The sequence below is a fragment of the Lissotriton vulgaris genome, chromosome 3_1 (assembly GCF_964263255.1).
Source record: "Lissotriton vulgaris chromosome 3_1, aLisVul1.2, whole genome shotgun sequence".
NCBI lineage: Eukaryota > Metazoa > Chordata > Amphibia > Caudata > Salamandridae > Lissotriton > Lissotriton vulgaris.
Window position 1 is genome coordinate 1,524,004,892 of NC_141689.1, and position 18,674 is coordinate 1,524,023,565.

Sequence of the window (18,674 nt, forward strand, 5' to 3'; positions counted from 1 at the left end):
GGTAACAAGTATGACTTTTTGCTTAGGGTGACAAGGGAGCAGCGGGTGACCCTGGACCAAGAGGACCTTATGGTTTGCCTGTAAGTACACCTTAGTTTATTGGCTTGTCAATTGCACTTTGTTTATGATGAGATTTCATCCATCTGTGGAAGTAGATAATGAGGTTAAACTATTGGACTTTGGTGATACATATTCATAACTGAGGCAGCTGCCTATCTACTTGTTACTCAGATAAGGAAATGTGCATTTACTACTGCCGAACAACCCTTTCCAGGTATGCGTCATGACTATCTTGGCCAGGTAGGGGTTCCAGATAACGTAGTCACGTAACCATCAAAGAACTAACACACCTCCTATGACTTCTTGGCAGGGTAAAGACGGAGAGCCCGGGCTAGACGTAAGTAGAGTTTTTGTCTAATGCATGATTGTCTAATATCCTCGCCGCTTCACTGCGTATGCGCTCAGATCTACAATATGTAGATATGCGTGGCAATGGATAATCTTCCATCAATGTAAAACCATATGCTTTCCCGAGCAAAATGCAATCTTCATAAATGTTTTCTGAAAAATGGGCGGCTTTGGAAGGAGTTTTTGTAACAAGTATGAGAGGGCGATTGATTAACTTTTGCGCAGCAGGTATCATGCTAAGCAATGAGCATGTGCATGATTAAATGCATTTTCGTCCTAGTCTGTTTTCTATGTCCATGTCTACCATTTTTTTTTTCATTCTTTTTTACCAAGCACACGGAATTGCCAATTTTAAACACACTCCTCTGCATATGAGCTTATGGGCACTGTCTTCAACAAGCTTGGATATTTCAGACACCTTAATAATGCCTCTCTTCCGTAATTAACAACTTTAAAGACAAGATTAAATAAACAGATACATTGCCCAAAGAAGTCGTATTTTCACCACATTGGTTACCCGTGTCCATACTACAATAAACCGTATTTTATTTTAGCTTTTTCATCGATGAGGTGAATACAAAAATACCGAAATGTAATGTTCACACTGTTAAAACCATTACAAAGGGGAAAAAGGAAAACTGGAGGTGGAATACCAAAGTTAAACTGAAATGGGAGCCGATATCTAGTTACATGGGGCCTCATTTATGAAAAGTGACGCATCGCTACGTGAAAACAGCGATGCGTCACTTTTTATTGTGCCCTCCTTGCGACACCAATGATGCGTCATATTTACATTATGACACATCATGTAGCAAGGAGTTACAGATACGTCAGTATTTCTGACGTATCTGTAAGCGCAAAAGTGACGCATTGCTGGAGTGTGTCACAAAAGTCAGCAATGCGTCCTTTCACATGGGGCAAGCCCCATGTGAAAGGGCCTTCGTCAGTCTTACGCCTGCTGTGAGGCAGGTGCAAGATTTTGGCGCAACGGCGTCTTAAAAAAGTAACGCAGTGTAATCTCATAGATTTCACTGCGTCACTTCTACGACCCTTTCTTGCGTCAATACGCCCCCCTTGCATACATTATACCTGCCGCAGGTATAATGTGGCGCAGGGGTTTACAAAGTGACGCATCTACCTAGATGCGTCACTTTGTAAATATGGCGCAACAAGGTGCAATTTTTACGCCACTGGTGCGTCACAAAAAGTGACGCACCGGCGGCATAAAAGTTAAGCACGGCCTCATAAATGAGGCCTTTGGTAATTGCAAGATGATAACTGCGCACCTGAAATTACTGGCACGGCCTGGCCTGTTACCTCTCTACTGTTACCAGGCCATTAAGAGGTAATAACCCTAAAATAGGAAATAACATGCAGGCACAGAAGTATCATGCCTGCTAGACTACGCCAAAGAGTGACATTCAAGATACTCTGCCATACCCACAAACCCTTGTATAAAACTGGCCCAATAATTTTGCAAGACAGAGTAGAATTCTTTTTACTCACACGTGATCTGAGATCGCGGAATCTTGCACTGGTGAAAACTAGGCGAAAAAAGAAAGCTAGAGCAGGAGGCCGCTCGTTTTCACATCAGGCTTCAGTACAGTGGAACAAGTTGCCACTAGATATTCGTATCATTGAAGACCTTTTGAGGTTCAGGAAGAAGTTAAAAACGTGTTTTTTAGGGCCCAATGATGCTGGTCCTGCACCATCTAATGCTTCAAGAAATGACGGGGAGCGATGCCAGCACCATGATATTCCATCGGGATGCGCTTTACAAAAACTGTAAATGAAATTACATATCTTCCCCCATTACCATGCCATTATGAGATAATAACCAGATAATGGGGAAATACATGCAGGCACAGACTTACTATTTTCTACCAATGACATGCAATTTATTGGGAAGTTTGTAAAATTTCTGGATCTTGCTCATCGCAGTCTGGAATAGTTTATATTTTTTAACTTATGGTTGTAATTTTTTAGTTTCTGTATTCACACAAATGTTATTGTTTTTTATGATTGATCTTGATATTTTATTGTATCTATGCAATAAATGTATTCCTTCATTCTGCGCCTGCCTATGCATGTCTTCCCACATTAACAGGCCATTTTCTGGCGCTAAGTTCCACCTGCTTTGGCAAGTAAAAATAGGCCCTGGTCATACGGTAGCAAGTATTTTCGAGTTTGCGGAAACCAGGGGACTCAGACTTCGACAGTGTGATATCACCCATGGAGATGGGCGGTACCAGAGGTGGCCATTGATACTCAGGCTCTGTTAGTGACACTGAGCGTCAAATACTAACACTTGCTGCTGATTGGTGCCGCTACCCTCACGCACGCAGTCTCGATAAGATAAGGTGTCCTTCTGTATTTTTCAGGGGTTCCCAGGTCCAGGAGGAGAGAAAGGTGACCCAGGAGAAAGGGGAGAAAAGGTGACTGAAGTACTAATAAACGTTTGCTCTCCCAGTTTTATACGACACAGGCTGCAAGCTAGCACCTGTGTCCAATGCCAATAATGTGCACCAGACCTGCTTAGACTAACACAGGTGAAAAACATGCTTGCATTGACGGCTGCCTGCAATAACACCAGTAGCTGTGGAAATTACTAACAAGACCTGCCATTTTGTCCAGTTCAAGTGTGTAACCCTCTGAAACCAAATAACCTAGCTCTGTTAGATATCCATCCTTTGAGAATGTGCACATGGTTATCAAGTGCCCTGTAATAGATAGAAAATACGTCAGCTCCACTGCAGGCCGCAGAAAGTATTTAAAACAACTCCAAAAGGTACCATTAACCAGAAGCAGCGCCATTTTTCAACATTCTCCCTAAAATATGTTGCTACATTTTTGCCATCTACTGTCTGAGAAATGTAGCAAACGCATACTTTGCCGTTGTGAACCTCATCATCTTATATTCAGCAAACAACAAACTGAAAATTGGTTTGCCCCATATTTTTTTTTTTTAGCAAAATGGTAATTGGTTAAGGACCAGAAAGAAAGGGTGTGCAAAATCTGTGTGATTTGTTTTCATGTAATTAAAACAAAATATTTGGAAAATTGTGCAGAATCCTGCATAATTATAATTATGCAAAATACAAATCTGTTGTTTAGCGCTATATTTTAGTTTAAAACGAGTTGTCGTGCCACTTTTTAAAGAAATTATGCATTATGTGCTGAAACAAATACAATTGCGGCAAAAAATTGTTGCCAGTGTTCTAGTTGTTCTAGTTTATCTGGTTGTTCTGGTTGTTCCTGTGCTCCTGCACTATAATTTTGCTGCAAATAGCACTGTAATTACGCAACATGGTGTCTTTTGGGGAATTTCACTTAACAAGCATAACAAGAAAGTCCTAGTATTATGTGAAATACTCCAGCATAATCTAAATTTCAAACAAGACCTACCAGAAAAGTCCCCAGGGGGCAAGAAGTCTCCTCCGTAAATTTGCCTCCCTGTGCAATGCTCTCTTGTGGTCCAGTCAGGCCCCTCAACTAGGAAAACATTTTGCAAATCAGTGCACAGCTCATGCCGAAACATGCGGGAGTAAGTCACAGAGAATGATATGAAACTGATCAAATCCTATCTGTAACGCTGTCAATGGCTTACATGACTGGGAGTTTGAGGTGAATCAGTAAGCCAGCGTTCCTATCCCTAATTCCTCCCAAGACTGATCAGTGTGTCTCTCAAAAAATCTCTTCATGTCCATGTGTCTCCCTTATCTGTTAAATTAGAGGGGCCTAACTTATGAGAAATGACGCATCGCTACGTGAAAGCAGCGATGCTTCACTTCTCAGTGTGCACTCCTTGCGTCATGATTGATGCATCTTATTTATAATATGACGCATCATGGCGCAAGGTGTTACAGATACATCAGAATTTCTGACGTATCTGTAGGCGCAAAAGTGACGCATTGCTGGAGTGTGTCACAAAAGTGACGCAACTCCAGCAATGTGTACTTTCACATGAGCAAGTCCCATGTTGTTAGTGCCTGAATCTGTCTTACGCCTTCCATGAAGCAGGCGTAAGATTTTGACGCATAAGCGGCCAAGAAATGGCGCAGTGAAATCTTATAGATTTCACAGCGTCACTTCTATGACCCTTTCTTGCGTCAAAACGCCCCCCCTTGCACACATTATACCTGGCGCAGGTATAATGTGGCGCAGGGGTTTACAAAGTGACGCATCTACCTAGTTGCGTCACTTTGTAAATATGGTGCAACAAGGCACATTTTTTACGCCACTGGTGCGTCACAAAAAGGGACTGACCGGCGGCGTAAAAGTGACGCACAGCCTCATAAATGAGGCCCGAGGACTCTTTTGCACAAGTGTATCTCCGACAATGAGCGGAATAGAAATAGCTGAATATTTTCTCCGAGATATCAAAATTTTGATTGATGTATCATCAGATGAGCAGCCACGGTTGATTGCATCATAAGCGTCTTCAGATTATTTAACAAGACCACAAATATTTTTCAGAAACTATAAAAGAGTTTAGGGGGGTCTTGTTTTAGTTTTAGAGAGCATGGGTAGTTGTAGAGCCGCACTTGCCTCTGATATGGTTTCTTGGTAACGAGATACGAGACAGACTCTAGGTCAAGAAACAGAAAGAAAGCAAACCTATGAGAATAAAGACACCAGAATGGCATCACCAATCCGAATTTCAACATATTATTCATTTAGTAAAAGAAAACATCTACTTGCTTTCCATAATATACATTTACAGGTTACTTTCCCTCTAATAAAGAAATCCTATTCCAGTGTCAGCGATCCGGATCAGAGATAACACGCCTGCCTTTGAACCACCCTGGATATTAAGGTTGCATCAAAGAAGTGACCTTTGCTAAGATATAGCGAGCAGTACAGTCTACAAGCATTACTTTTTTGTACTGTTAACTATATACATGGAATCTTGCTTGCCCATTCTTAGATGTGTGCTCTCTCCACTGGGAATGTCACAAAAGACCCTTGCCTTTTCATTACATATGTTTGCTATTAATCCAGATGTTTTGTAGTGTGCTGGTTTGTTGCCAAGTGGCCACTTCTCAGCACTGAGTCAGTGATAATGAAGATTGGTTCTTGGGAACCCAGTCTGCTGAGTAAGATGAAGAATTGAAATTTATCAGGTGATCAGGGTCAAAGAACAGGTTTTAAGGTTAAGGGTTTGGCACTCTACTGACAATGGGGGAATGCATGGGTCAATAGGTCTTGTTCTAACCACAGGATATCAGGAAGGCCTCCTTGAAGAGCTGTCTGGTAGGCGTGGCACTGTCCACAATTGTGTGATCTGTTCTTTGCAGAGACGAGCCTCCAGTACCCTGATGGTTTGCCTCCATGTTTGTTTTCCTTTAACTTGGGCTAGAAGATGAGCCTGGTGATTGTCCATTTCAGGTCATAGGGCCCCATGTAGAAGAGGCCTATTTCCTGCAAGTAGCTAGAGCCAGTGCGCCCCAGTAGACTTTATGTAGATTGCGGAAAACATTACACTCCCTGTTCCTCTCGGAGCCAGTGTTGTGGCTTCAGGGCAGGTGGGATCTAATCCACACCCTTTCGTTTGAGCCTCAGCCTTGAGTATGGGTTCTGAATTATTTGCAATTTACTCATTTCTTTTAGGTGTTGCTTTGATCTACAGTACAACTAGTAAATCAGAGGCAATCTGTCATCCACTCATCTCCCACAGCTTGTTGTTTGCCCGGGCAATTTTTCTAAGTCTCTGACGACACCCTGCCCTCTAAAGATTATTCTGCCGCTAGTCTTTGGCACAGCGGATTTCCAGGGGAGGTGCTTTGGCACTGCAGAATACTTGGAAACACATCACATTTATTATTACCACGTGATGGGATGAACTGTACTAACCTGTCCTTTGGGTATTGCAGAACAGCAACATCTAAATGCTGAGCTTTAGAGGTTCAACTCAGGATCTATTACAAGATTTGTTGCACAAGCAAGGCTGGGAGAGGAACAGTTTTGGCTACAACTAGGGCATCTGCCCTCAAGGTACCTGCAGGCTTAATGGAGCTCAACTAAGCCTTGATTTTCCCTTTTCCATTGTTAGAGGATCTGGGTCATGCAGACGTCCTGGTAGTGTAGAGTCAAGGTTAAGATGAAGCTGCAGATACCTTAACCATATATGCCACTATCAAGACACACGCTTTGGCACACTGGCAATACTAACTGAAGAGCCACACTAACATGCCTGAATCTAAAACAACACTGCACAGACTCATGAAATGAATGCAATTGATTTAATTCATTTAATGCACTGTTATTTTCTTTCCTGTTTCTATGTATAGTAAACTAAAAAGTTTAGCTTTCCTTTGATTACAATTCACTTTTGTATCATTTTTTAATTTATTCAGATTGTGCAATCGTACTGCCTTTTTGTGTCTAGTGTGATGTCTTATTGTGTCGGTGTTACACTCTAACCTTTTTTTCCAGTCCATTGGTGCAAACTCCTTCCTGCGCATTCTACCTTTGTTCTTTCCTGACTCCTTCCTCCTTTTTGATCCCTTTTCTCTTTCCTTTCAAAATATATTTTCCTCACCAAATTGCAACTTTGCCACCCTCCCCTTGAATTACTAATTCTCCTAGTGCCTCCTCCCACCCTACTGTCCACTTCTTTGTCGTGACACCGAGTTCCCTTTCAAATAACAGTTTTTAAACTTCCTTTCGTCTTTCCTCCATCCATTGATAACAGAAAAGGAAAGGCTGGCGATTATTCAACTGAGGTGGGCTGGAGAGCTATTTACCACTGTGCTCAACTGGCAGGACTGTTTAGGAGGATTATTTTTAATTTTTTTATGTGTGGTGTTGGAGTGGATGTGGTGGGCGGATAATGTGGTTCAGATGACATTTTTCCGGTTACCACAAGCAGCAAATTTTCTGGCGATGGTTTGCATCATGTGAACCAACTGACCCGCGGGTACCTCACTTTCCGAAAGCGTTATATGAGAAAAAAAACAGAACAACTAAATGATAACAGGAAACCCCAGTAGTACGATGGATAAAAAAAAAGACTTTGCAGAATTAAAGATATATACGCATGTCTATTTAGTTTCTACAGGGCAAGCTCTTTTACTTCAAATTTTACAACAAACAGGTGTTCTAGTGTTTTGACGTTTGAACTGAGAGACTATAGTTCTCCTAAATAATTAATTCCCACTAATTGATGGCTGATCATAATGGCTTGCAAGGATGCAGGACCTTGTTCATTTCACTTGGTCCAGCATGTCAGCTTACAAAGTGTTCAAAATTAGTAGTCTCTCGGCTAGAGCTTCGCCATGGAACCCATTATCGAGCCTCCTAACATATCTGATGCACTCTTGCCTTGGAGCTATTTTCCACTGACACTTCGCTTACCCAATACTCTAAAATCCCTTTGTGATAATAGCAGCTATCTGGCCTACTCCACCCGCACTTGATGGGTACAACAATTATATCAATGGATCTAAAAGTTCTCCATATGGTTCCTTTCCAATCTGTCCACCTCCAATCAAACACTCTCCATGTGTTGTCACCAACTCTTTACTTCACCAGAGTTTTTAAGACACATCTTCCGACACTCATTGCTCTGAACCACACTTGCTTATCCACCCAGATCCATCAGAAAGGTTGACCTACTGCCCATTCCAGGCCCACAGAAAAGTTCCATTAAAGTTAATGCCTCATTTGTCCAGCTTTCACTGATCAAAGCACCTTGCTCTACATTCAACATGGCGACAAAACATAGGTCACTAGCGAAAATAAGGATAGATTAACACGAGGATCCACAAATAGTGCGAGGGCATGCACAAATGGCCCCAGCCTTTATTCAGGCATATATGACAACAAAACACTATGTAATCTTCTGCCTCATGGGCAGGTCGGACCACATCCCCATTAGAGGAGCTGCAGATTAGAGGAATCCGTTCATATGAGGTTGTAAGAGGGCCTCAAACAACAGACCCAAATGTAATCCAGACTTTGAACAGGAGATTGAAAACAACTCACTCAAACAGCTCTTAGTCCCAACTACTACAACCAGCCTGAGCTATTATAAGTAGTGAGTAAATAACTGACATGATGCAGTTAGACCCCAGATTTTTCCCAGTGCTCTAAAGTTCAAGCTATTGTGGAAGGTATTAAAGTGGGCATACTAAATAGATGAGTTTAAGGCCATCAATTTAGCTGTGAAGGTTGGAGATGAGTAGAGGCCGGGGAGGGAAAGACAGCAACCTAGAATGACACAGAGGCAATGAATTGGATTGGCAGTGAGGGAGCAATTGAGAAAAATGAGCAAACAAATAAGTACAGAGTTTGCCAAAAGGAAAAGTGTACAAGGCCAGGTAATGAATAGAGGAGGTACTCATCAGACCATAGGAGAATACATAAGAGAAGAAGTTAGATGGACAAAAAAACTCCTTGGTAAATTGTCCCCTATGTAATGAAAACCAGACCATCACACACCAGTCACAATGACTCCACTTCAGGACCAGTGTATTGTGACTGGACAGGTATTTTGAGCCAGGACCTAAAGCATGTTTCAGTAGCATAGAAGACGAGAACTTTGTGTGAAAGTATGTGTAGCCAAAAATATTTAATCAGTTGCTATTTCAGGGAACTGGCATTCCAGGTAAGTATCTAATCCTTTGGACAATAGTGATGATGCACTGGATAGCACAGGCATCATCACACCGACTTCCACCCGGTCTCCTACAGTATAGATGGATAACATGAAGGATGCTGCCATATATTTTCTTGTGTTAATTCTGAAACTTGTAAATTGTGGGAAAGTCATGAACAACAATGAAGAAAAAATAGTTATCAAGGCAACCTTTTATTGCAAATATGAAAATGTCGCTCAATCCAATGTTATGTAATTCCAATTATGTAAAGTGATACATCTAAAATGACTAATGTACTACTGTATCTGGAAGAAGCTAGCATATTGAATCCCACAATGTACAGAACCAGCCACAGCACAGTGGTAGATGCTCTTCAACCCTCACTTAGCTAAATCATGTTTAATACAAAGATTTTTTGTTTCCCATAAAACGAATCAACCATTTGTTTAATTTTTCAAACCCTTGTGTCCACAGGGGGAGAAGGGAAAGAAAGGCAAAAAGGGGCCCAAAGGGGAGAAAGGAGAACAGGGTGCCCCTGGATTAGATGCACCTTGCCCGTTGGTATGTCGCACTCATGAATAAGAAAAATGGAGTCTCGCGAAATGTGGGACTAATGTGAAAGTGTGAAGCAAACATGAACTGGTAAAGTGACCAAGTGACCTGGACAAGTTCGCCAGAAATCAATTGTTCCCCACTCATGGGGCGATATTAGACCCTATGACTGTACCATTATAAACAGAAGACCACTGCACCAAAGCAAGGTTTACTGTTTGCAGTGATTGTTGGAATCCATGCCTCCTGGCTGAGCAGGCCTGTTCCTTGAATTAGATCACCATAGTTCTGGTCATTTCTGGATCCATGTTTGCTCCTCGCTTCTTTTCTTTGCTCTTGTTTGCTTTTTTCCCTCCAGAAAAGTCAGCTATGTCTTTATTTTCAGTAACACTTCGAGTTAATCTTTACAAACAGGGATTCCGAGGATTAAAAGGGGAAAAAGGGGAGCCGGGCCAGCCTGGCCTGGATGGGCTGGATGCCCCTTGCCAATTGGTACAGTATTTCTCTTTTCCTTCCACTCCCTGCATGCCATTCCTGTGTTCCATCCTGTCTCTGGCAATGCAAGCCTTTGGTTCTGCATTGCAAACGTACTACCACATATGCATGTGCATGCAGATGTGAGTGCAACTTCCTCTGCTCGGAATCCAGTACCCAGAGAATGTGGAAGTTGCTCACCGGTACCAACTAACCTCACCTATTCATGCCTGTCCTTGAAATGTCTGTGTCTTGAATGCTTGCCATCACCAGATGCCCCTTTGGGCTGTTTGTGTACACCCACAAGAACAATTAATACAATGATTTCTGTAGGTTATCTTACAGAGTTTATAAAAACCCTATACATGCCTTTTTACACACTAAAACAAACATTTTACTGAAAGTTTGGAAGAGAAAAGCAAAAGAATGTGAGTGATTTCCAATTCTGTAAGGAGTAAATGGTATACCAGCAAACCCCTTCCTGTACCTTACTTATGTTATTCAACTTGCCTCCTACTGAAACCTACTTCCCTTTAGAATATTTAGAATTACCCTACTACTTCTTAGCATGAACCCCAGCCCCTTTCTATACTAAACATGCTACTTCCTAATCTTCTCCTTGTACCAATTTGGCAACAAATATTTGGAAATCAGAAAACCTTGGCTAATGTCTTAAAGTAAATGTATCTTTGCTGAAGCACCACCAAATACCCACAAATTGTATAACAGCTCCACATGTAACTTGTATCTTTGTATTGTGGTCCTGTAATGCCACTATAAGTTCAATTGACTTGACAATAAGCCACAGGGCAGAGTGGTTTGTAAATGTCACCAGAATCCCACTATTGGACTTTAATGTATGTTACCCATTATGCATTGTTTATATTACATGTAAAAAGCAATTAAGGTTTGTCATTGAAAGAAACCTGGAATTAATGAGAATTACATAATTTCCCTTGTTTATCGGAACCACTCCCGGAGTATGAAATCATTGTGAATTATGGGTTTAGAAGCTAGTGATATTTTTGCAATGAAAATAGCCAAATTTGTTATATATGTATACAGTTTTGCAGGCAGTGGACATAAATATACATATATACATATTTATAACATTCTTAATGTATTAATTGTGTCATTCATTTTATATGTGCACGTTTCAGATATTGCTTGTGCATAAAAATGGTGTTGGGAAAATGATCATGGAACATTTCACTGGTGTTTGTGTTCACAAAAGATAGCTACGCAACAATACTAGCATGACCATGCATGCCATTACAGCATTGGAGAAAGGGGCCATAATATGTATGTAATATTTCTAAGGGGAAGCAGAAAAAGCAATGCTGTTGCAAGCATCCTGTGTGCAAACTGCAGTTTTATTCTTTGTACAATATGAGTGCACGGATCAAAAGGATATGGTCCTCGAGTTTGCTTCATCCGTGTGTAGGGATCAGAAATTTGTTTTGAAAATAGCCTACTCACTCAAGATGAGCAATGGCAGTCTTGGTACCACGAGGCGCACATTTTGTGTTGAAGACAGCAGTGGGGCACGTCATTTCCGGAGAAGTCAAAGTGGCATAATGCTGTGTTTTTGATGATTACTTCTTTTCCCTTTTCTTTGACCTACCCATAAACTACAGATGCAAAGAGCACAGCGTTTGTCATTGGTCTCCTAAAATGGTAGCCCTGGCAAATTAGAGATTGCAAAACTATAGAGCGTCAATGGAATGCACTACAAGCACTGCAATGGAATCTTTCCTTTGAATATCATGATGCAGTTTTTCCACCTACAACATGTACAGTGATGTTGGTGATTTGGAAAGTAATCCAGCCAGGCATTCAGTATTTCACACTCAGGGCCCGATTCACAAAGGTAAACTTAAACCAAAAGTCTTAGTTTACGACTTTCGGTGTTCACAAAGGCAAGTTACGAGTAGTATCTTTACGTTTGGACTCGGGTCAGAATCTTTGCACTCGTGGCAGAATCTCCGCCCGAGTGTGGCGATTCCAGAAGAGAAGTGTGGCTCACTGGTTAGAGGAGGTAGACCTGGAAGCAGAGGTCAGCCCGGGACCTGGGTTCAATTCCCGGCTTGGCGGGGTCTTGAGTCCTAAAATGTCCATGGACTCGACAATTCTCGCTCCGGTGCCTACTCGATTCACTGGTTCACACTCTGCGACTCTGGGCAATAGCTTGCTTAATCTCCACAACGGCCCCTCGCGGCGGGATGCCTGGCTTTCACCTTGCGAATACCCTGCCGGGGTTATCTCACAGGGGAATACCAGGACGGGTTCCCTAAGCAAGCGCTTAGAGACCAGTTGGTGATTTGCGCTATATAAATACCTGCACATTTACATTTACATTTACATTACCCCATACCTGGAGTGGAATCTTCACCCCTAGTGTGGATATTCCACTTCGAGTGTGGAGACCCCACTCAGGGTGTGGAGTGGAATCACCACGAGTGCGGAGATTTCGCGCTGAAGTGCAGACGTAAAGATCCTAAACTTACTAGTATTTGGTATTCACAGAATGCACTTACTACTTTCGGGATTCACAAAGTGAACTTACTACTTTCGGGATTCACAGAATGAACTTACTACTTTCGGTATTCACAGAATAGATTTAAGACTACTAACTTTATGTCCACACTCGGGCTGGAAATTCCGGCCCGGAGGCGGAGCTTCCGGCCCAAAGGCGGAGCTTCCAGCCCAGAGGCGGAGCTTGCGGATTGGAGGCGGAACTTGCGGCTTGGAGGCGGAGCTTCTGGCTCGGAGGTGGGTATTTAGCCATGGCTGAAATCTCCACCTCTGGGCCGGAAGCTCGGCCTCCAAGCCGCAAGCTCCGCCTCTGGGCCGGAATCTCTGCCTCCGGGCCGTAAACTCCGCCCCCAAGCCGGAAGCTCCACCTCCGGGACGGAATTTCCGGCCCGAGTGCAGACGTAAAGTTAGTAGTCTTAAAACTATTCGGTGAATACCGAAAGTAGTACGTTCATTCTGTGAATCCCGAAAGTAGTAAGTTCACTCAGTGAATCCCAAAAGTAGTAAGTGCATTCTGTGAATACCAAATAGTAGTAAGTTTAGGATTTAGTCTTAAGTTCATTCTGTAAATCGGGCTCTGGGTGTCTTGAAGCCACTGTCACCAAACAGATGCCTAGAGAGCACAATAATGGGCATCAAGCATACCCAATCAACAGCCGACTCATACACAAGAAATACAATTTAGTGTCACTCCATCAGTGTGCCATCTATGAGCTGTCATCCTTAGCCCACACCTACAGCTCACTAACCTTTGCTCTCTACTTCCACGATCTTACCTCACCTAGCATCTGCAGTAATTGCTGTCCCATAATAATATTCATGCAATAGGCTTTGTAAAGAAATGTAACACAAATCAGCGGCTTGGCTGCGTTCCATTGCAGTTCTTATGGATAGGCATTCCATGGGTGGAGCATGGGCATTCCTGTGCACCCACCCATGGATTTCATGCAATTCCAAATATAGTAAGGTTTGTAAAGACAGAATTGTGTGAAATCAGTATCCCTACCACAGAGAGGTGTAAAAAGAATAAATATGATTATTTCTCCTTGTTACTTCCTCTTTCTATGTGTGATACATTCTGAATCACGCAAAGAAAGAGGAACTGACCTCTTTGGATTGTTTTTGTCCTGGAGGTTATGTCTTCCTGCACAAAAAGCAATCCTGTCCATAATGCAGGCCACCTTTCAGCAAAAGTGCCTGACTTGACGCTAGGCAGCCACTGGTGCACCAGTGCTAGGACCTCAGATGAAGATCCCCACACATTTAAGAATATTGCGCTGTTCAACTCTCTCCCATTCACGCAGTGCAGAGCAGCAACTTGCCTTGCTGCTCTGTGTTGCATGAATTCTTATTATCCTTTCGCCGCGGGGGTAATTCCCCCGCGGTGCGGGTGGGAGGGGCCGCACACTGCCTGCGGTGCTCATGACGAGTCCAGCTCGTCATGCTGCACAGTGGAGCTGTGCTCATGACTAGCTGGACTCGTCATGACTCCGCCCACTTGAATAGGTCGCCGGCACAGGCATGGAATTCGCCGCGCGGGAGAGTGCTGCAGCCGTTATGACAAGCCCAGCTCGTCATGAGCACAGCTGCACTGCGCCTCATGACGAGCTGGGCTCGTCATAAGCATGCAAGGGGTTAAATCTGCCTCTCACTGTTGCTTTTAGGCCACATTTGTTACTGATGTGAACACCAGCAAGCCAAGCAGAAAGAACACACCATATGTGAGCCACTGTAAGAGAAGCTAGTGCAAACAGTTTGAGTAAGCAGGGAGGGGCTGTTTATGAAAATGGAAATATTTTGCTTTTGACTTTCCATGAAATAACGCTTAAAACGGGAACTCCTATTTTACCTCTGTACAGGGTCCAGACGGACTACCAATGCCTGGCTGTTGGCAGAAGGTAAGATGATGTGACTGATTGTGAAATGAAACTTTGTGCTCTTTGTGTTGCATCAATTAACCCTATTAACGAAGACCATCATATTGCCATTAAGACATCCAAGTTCACATGTCCAGAAAACACAGACTCTTTTTTCTTATTATTTACAAATAACACAAAGCCTCCAGTGTGTCTTATATTTAAAAAGTTCTCAAAAATCCTCTATAAATTCGTTGAAACTTTCTCACTGTAAAAACATAAGTAGGTGCTTAGATAGTAGTCAACACACTCTTTTATTAAGCTCACAAGGCTATGGCCCCAAACGTAGGACATAGGCCCCAGTAGGATGATTCATATATTTGGGACAAATTGTTTGATTTTTATGAGAATTACTAAAGATCTCAGGAATACTGGAGGGAATCTACAACAACTGCAGATATAATTAAGAACTCCCAAGCCTAAAATGCACACAGGCAAAATTTCCAGGGCAAATGTAACATTTCCAGAGAAAAGGCATATGTAAACATGATAAATATTTCCCCACAGAGTAACACACTTTCATAAATGAGAGTGTTTCGTTCCCATGCAACTTGTAAGGAAGTGGAGTATTAGTTGGGAGGGGTAAGAACCCACCTGAAATAATAATCACAATCCCTGTCAGGGTGAACCAGGTAATTAAATAAACCTGTGCGTTAAACCCTCTGGTAGCTTGGCTCAGAGCAGGCAGGCTTAGCTTAGAGGCAATGTGTAAAGTATTTATGCAGTACTCAAACAGTAATAAAGTAAAAACACAACACAAGAAAAATCCAAAAGCAGTTTAGACAACTGGAGCAAAGATCAATAAATAGAATGACACCAAAATTATAAAAATCCAATAAGTAGAACCTCAGATTAGAATTTTTTACGTTTGAAATACAAATAGCGTCAAAAAGCAAAAAGCGTCAACCACGGTTTTCTGGTTAAGCTAGACCAGGTCAAAGTCAAAAGTTAAGGGAAACGTGATGGAACGTGGGTCGTATACAGGGACCACGTTCATCGTGGTGGAAAGTTTACTTTCTGAACTGGAAACCTTTATGAAGAAAAAGTGGTAGTTGGCGACAGCTCAAACAGCATGCTATAATTTTTCAACACTAAAGCTTCCATTTGTGGATGCCTTAAAATCATTGATTTCCTAGCATATACTTATATGGTATCTAGTGTGGCTCAACTATTTCTGCAGAAGTTAATATTAGTTGAGGTTTACAGTATGGGTCCTATACTCTACTCATTGCCCTGAGAATGGTCTCATGGATTTTTTTCACCAAAAAATCAAAACGTTGACTTTTCACCCACATCAGTCTTTTGAAACTATTTATCCTCTAAATTAGGAGTCAATTTTATCAGTCTGAGTGGTGTTTTACATCATGCTAGTTAATTGGTTAAAAACATGCCAATTGTTTTTTTGTCCTTGTTGGTGTATCTGTATTTATGCGATCCTCCGTATAAGTTGTATCCAACTGCAACTGTACCATTGATTGTTTTGTATTTAAAAAAGTAAAATGTAATAGTATAACTGGCTGTTGTCAGTGTTTCTGTATATTTTATTAAATATGTATATTTTATTAAATATACCAATACATGTATCTTAATTTAAGCACAGAGTACACCGATTTATTGAAGTTCTTGTGAAATGGAGTTATTCTCATTAATTGACATTACTACGGGTTGGACCACATTAATCAGCCTCAATCGCTTGCAGTGTAAATAATTCATAAATATTTCCTTCAGGAGTGCTTTGTTATATGTATTGGTTACCTATCGCCTTGATCAGAATGGGGCCAGTCTACAAAGTAGATGTCTTGGTCTTAACACCTTGGCTGCTAGAGGTTCCCCCCCTGGGCAGCATTCCCAGATTTACCATTGTTCATGACGAGCTCAGCTCGTCATCAGCACAGCTCAACCGTGCCTCATGACGAGCTGAGCTCGTCATGAGCATCGAAGGGGTTAAGGTGGGCTATACTAGGGAGGTGTCTTGAAATAGAAGACAATCACAAAATGATTGTGCGAGGAGGAATTGTAAACACCGCACCTCCCTGGAGACTGCATACATTTCATTCAAAGAAATAACTGTTGGAGTTACTCTTGGTGTAATAATTAAAACAATTTTGGAAATTTTTTAAGGGGTGAAAAGGCTGAACAATTCAAAGATTTGAAGTGGGGTGTGAAAGCCATCAAATCTACTCCTTTAGTAAATTGCATTTAAGAAAAAATATGATGTCATGATTTGAAGGATCAACAGAATACTTTTACTATCAGACATCTATTATGTTTTCCTGCAGTGTCTCCTTTGTCCTTCTCTGCATCCCTTGGCCGAGTTTGGGAATCCTACAAAACCTTTTGCCCACTCTGTCTTCCATTTTGTTCTCAGAATTTAATAACCTAGACCAGGGGTCTACCTACCACTAAGCCTACTTGCAGTCTTCTATTTTCTGTCATAGACAAAATTGTGGATGCTTGACTATTTAGTCTTCCCAAAAATGCTATCACTTTCCAAAGTTTTTGGCCTGGAATTTAATGACTTCCTCTCTAAAGCATTACCTTAAGCTCTGGTGTTAGTAGTTTTCAAATATCTTTGCCTCTTCATTCACTCTTCATGAAATTAAATTATTTAAAAATTCTCTCAAAAGTTAAGTTTAGTTTCAATCTTCATCCGGGCCTGCATTACCCCTATCACTTAACAGACCCCGCATAATTTTGGGTCAGATAGACTGTTATTTTATATTGACTATATTAGAAGAAGGACCACAACGTATATAGTAGGCTTCCAATGATCTCAGCCACATTTTCTGTTTCTAAAGAAAAATCCAGGGCCACATTAGTCTTGCTTCAAAGCTTTTGAAAATACACATAACACACCCCAATTACTAGTTTAAAAAAGAAATACTTTAAAAATGGAGCACTTCCTAACTGTGTGTTTACAAAACAGATTGAAGTAAGGATTGTGTGAAAGGGGATCAGGGATTAACTATCATGTGTTATGGATTTGAGTCAAAAGTTAACAGCCAACGCGTTTCGTCCACATCTGGGACAACATCAGGGCTGTAAACAAGAAAAAGAATATACAATCACTATATAGTCGTGCATTTGAATACAATCAAGGTTTCATCAATTTGGCACATAGTTCATATAGCATACATTCCTGTTGATAATGTCTGGAAAACAATATATGTAAACTCTTCCATGGATACCACTCTGACTATGGAACAATCTAATAAACAATGTCAAAATGTATTATAACTCATGAATACATTGCTCCAGATACAGCGTGCAGAAATTCATAAAAAATCAAAGGTCAGCCAAAATTGGACATTAAATCATACTGTAATTCATCAATGGTGGTAACGTGACCCTTGCACCTATATCATCCAATGAGACATTCCTCCTATGAAACGTTTAACAAAATCTTCAAAGAACTGCCGTCAATCAAGGAAGAGGAATCCAAATTCTTTAGCTCACCTTTATCAAATAGTCCCCATCGGTCCAAATCACAAATATATCCTCTATTTATCCTCAAATTTCTCCAAGGAATGTCCCAACAGAAGATCACCCAATTCAAATGTGAACTCCAATCTCTAAATAAAGAGAATGACGGGTTAGGTTGAGTACCCTGATCAGAAGGTTACCTCATAATCAGACAAAATAACAACCCCTGGGGGTGAAGACCAATCCCTACGCCGTAGTGCAATACTGATCCCCTCATGGATATATAAAGTTCAGATTGAATAATCTCAACCACACCCTATCAGTCTGGCATAACTCAAATATACCTGAAGTTATTCAACCTCCGTGAACAAGAATATCAATTAAAAAAAGTTCACAGTCCTACTCACCTATTTAAATCAACTAATCATGTCCTTCCATAGTGCAAACACCCTAATTTTCCTCGAGCCACAAGTTATGCTCCAAACCCTTTCATCCAGAGAATATCCAACTAAAGAAAAAAAAATCGAAATGAAAATATTTTTAAAATTAAAAAACAATTTTTGTGCCATGATTCATCTGGTCTATTATATGGTTCCCCAGATCACCCAGCTTACTATCTCTTACCATTCAAGATGTCCGTTCAAGTAAGGACATCTTGATTCTTTCTTAACACCTGTTTCCTTAAGGTTCAATCCAACCAGTAACCCCTGTTAATTCAAAACGCTCCAAGTCCTCGTGTACCCATAATATCCGAGTGTAACAAAGA

At 41.4% G+C, this 18,674-nt stretch overlaps 1 protein-coding gene across 1 annotated transcript in view; it reads left to right on the forward strand.

The window, feature by feature from the left end:
• COL25A1 (collagen type XXV alpha 1 chain) overlaps window positions 1–18,674 on the forward strand; it is a 314,902-nt gene that overhangs the window by 285,477 nt on the left and 10,751 nt on the right. The window contains exons 29-33 of the mRNA XM_086962004.1: window positions 27–80; window positions 371–397; window positions 2,790–2,843; window positions 9,483–9,569; window positions 14,429–14,467. Of these exons, the coding sequence (XP_086818130.1) occupies window positions 27–80; window positions 371–397; window positions 2,790–2,843; window positions 9,483–9,569; window positions 14,429–14,467 (261 nt within the window). The remainder of the gene's footprint in view (window positions 1–26; window positions 81–370; window positions 398–2,789; window positions 2,844–9,482; window positions 9,570–14,428; window positions 14,468–18,674) is intronic.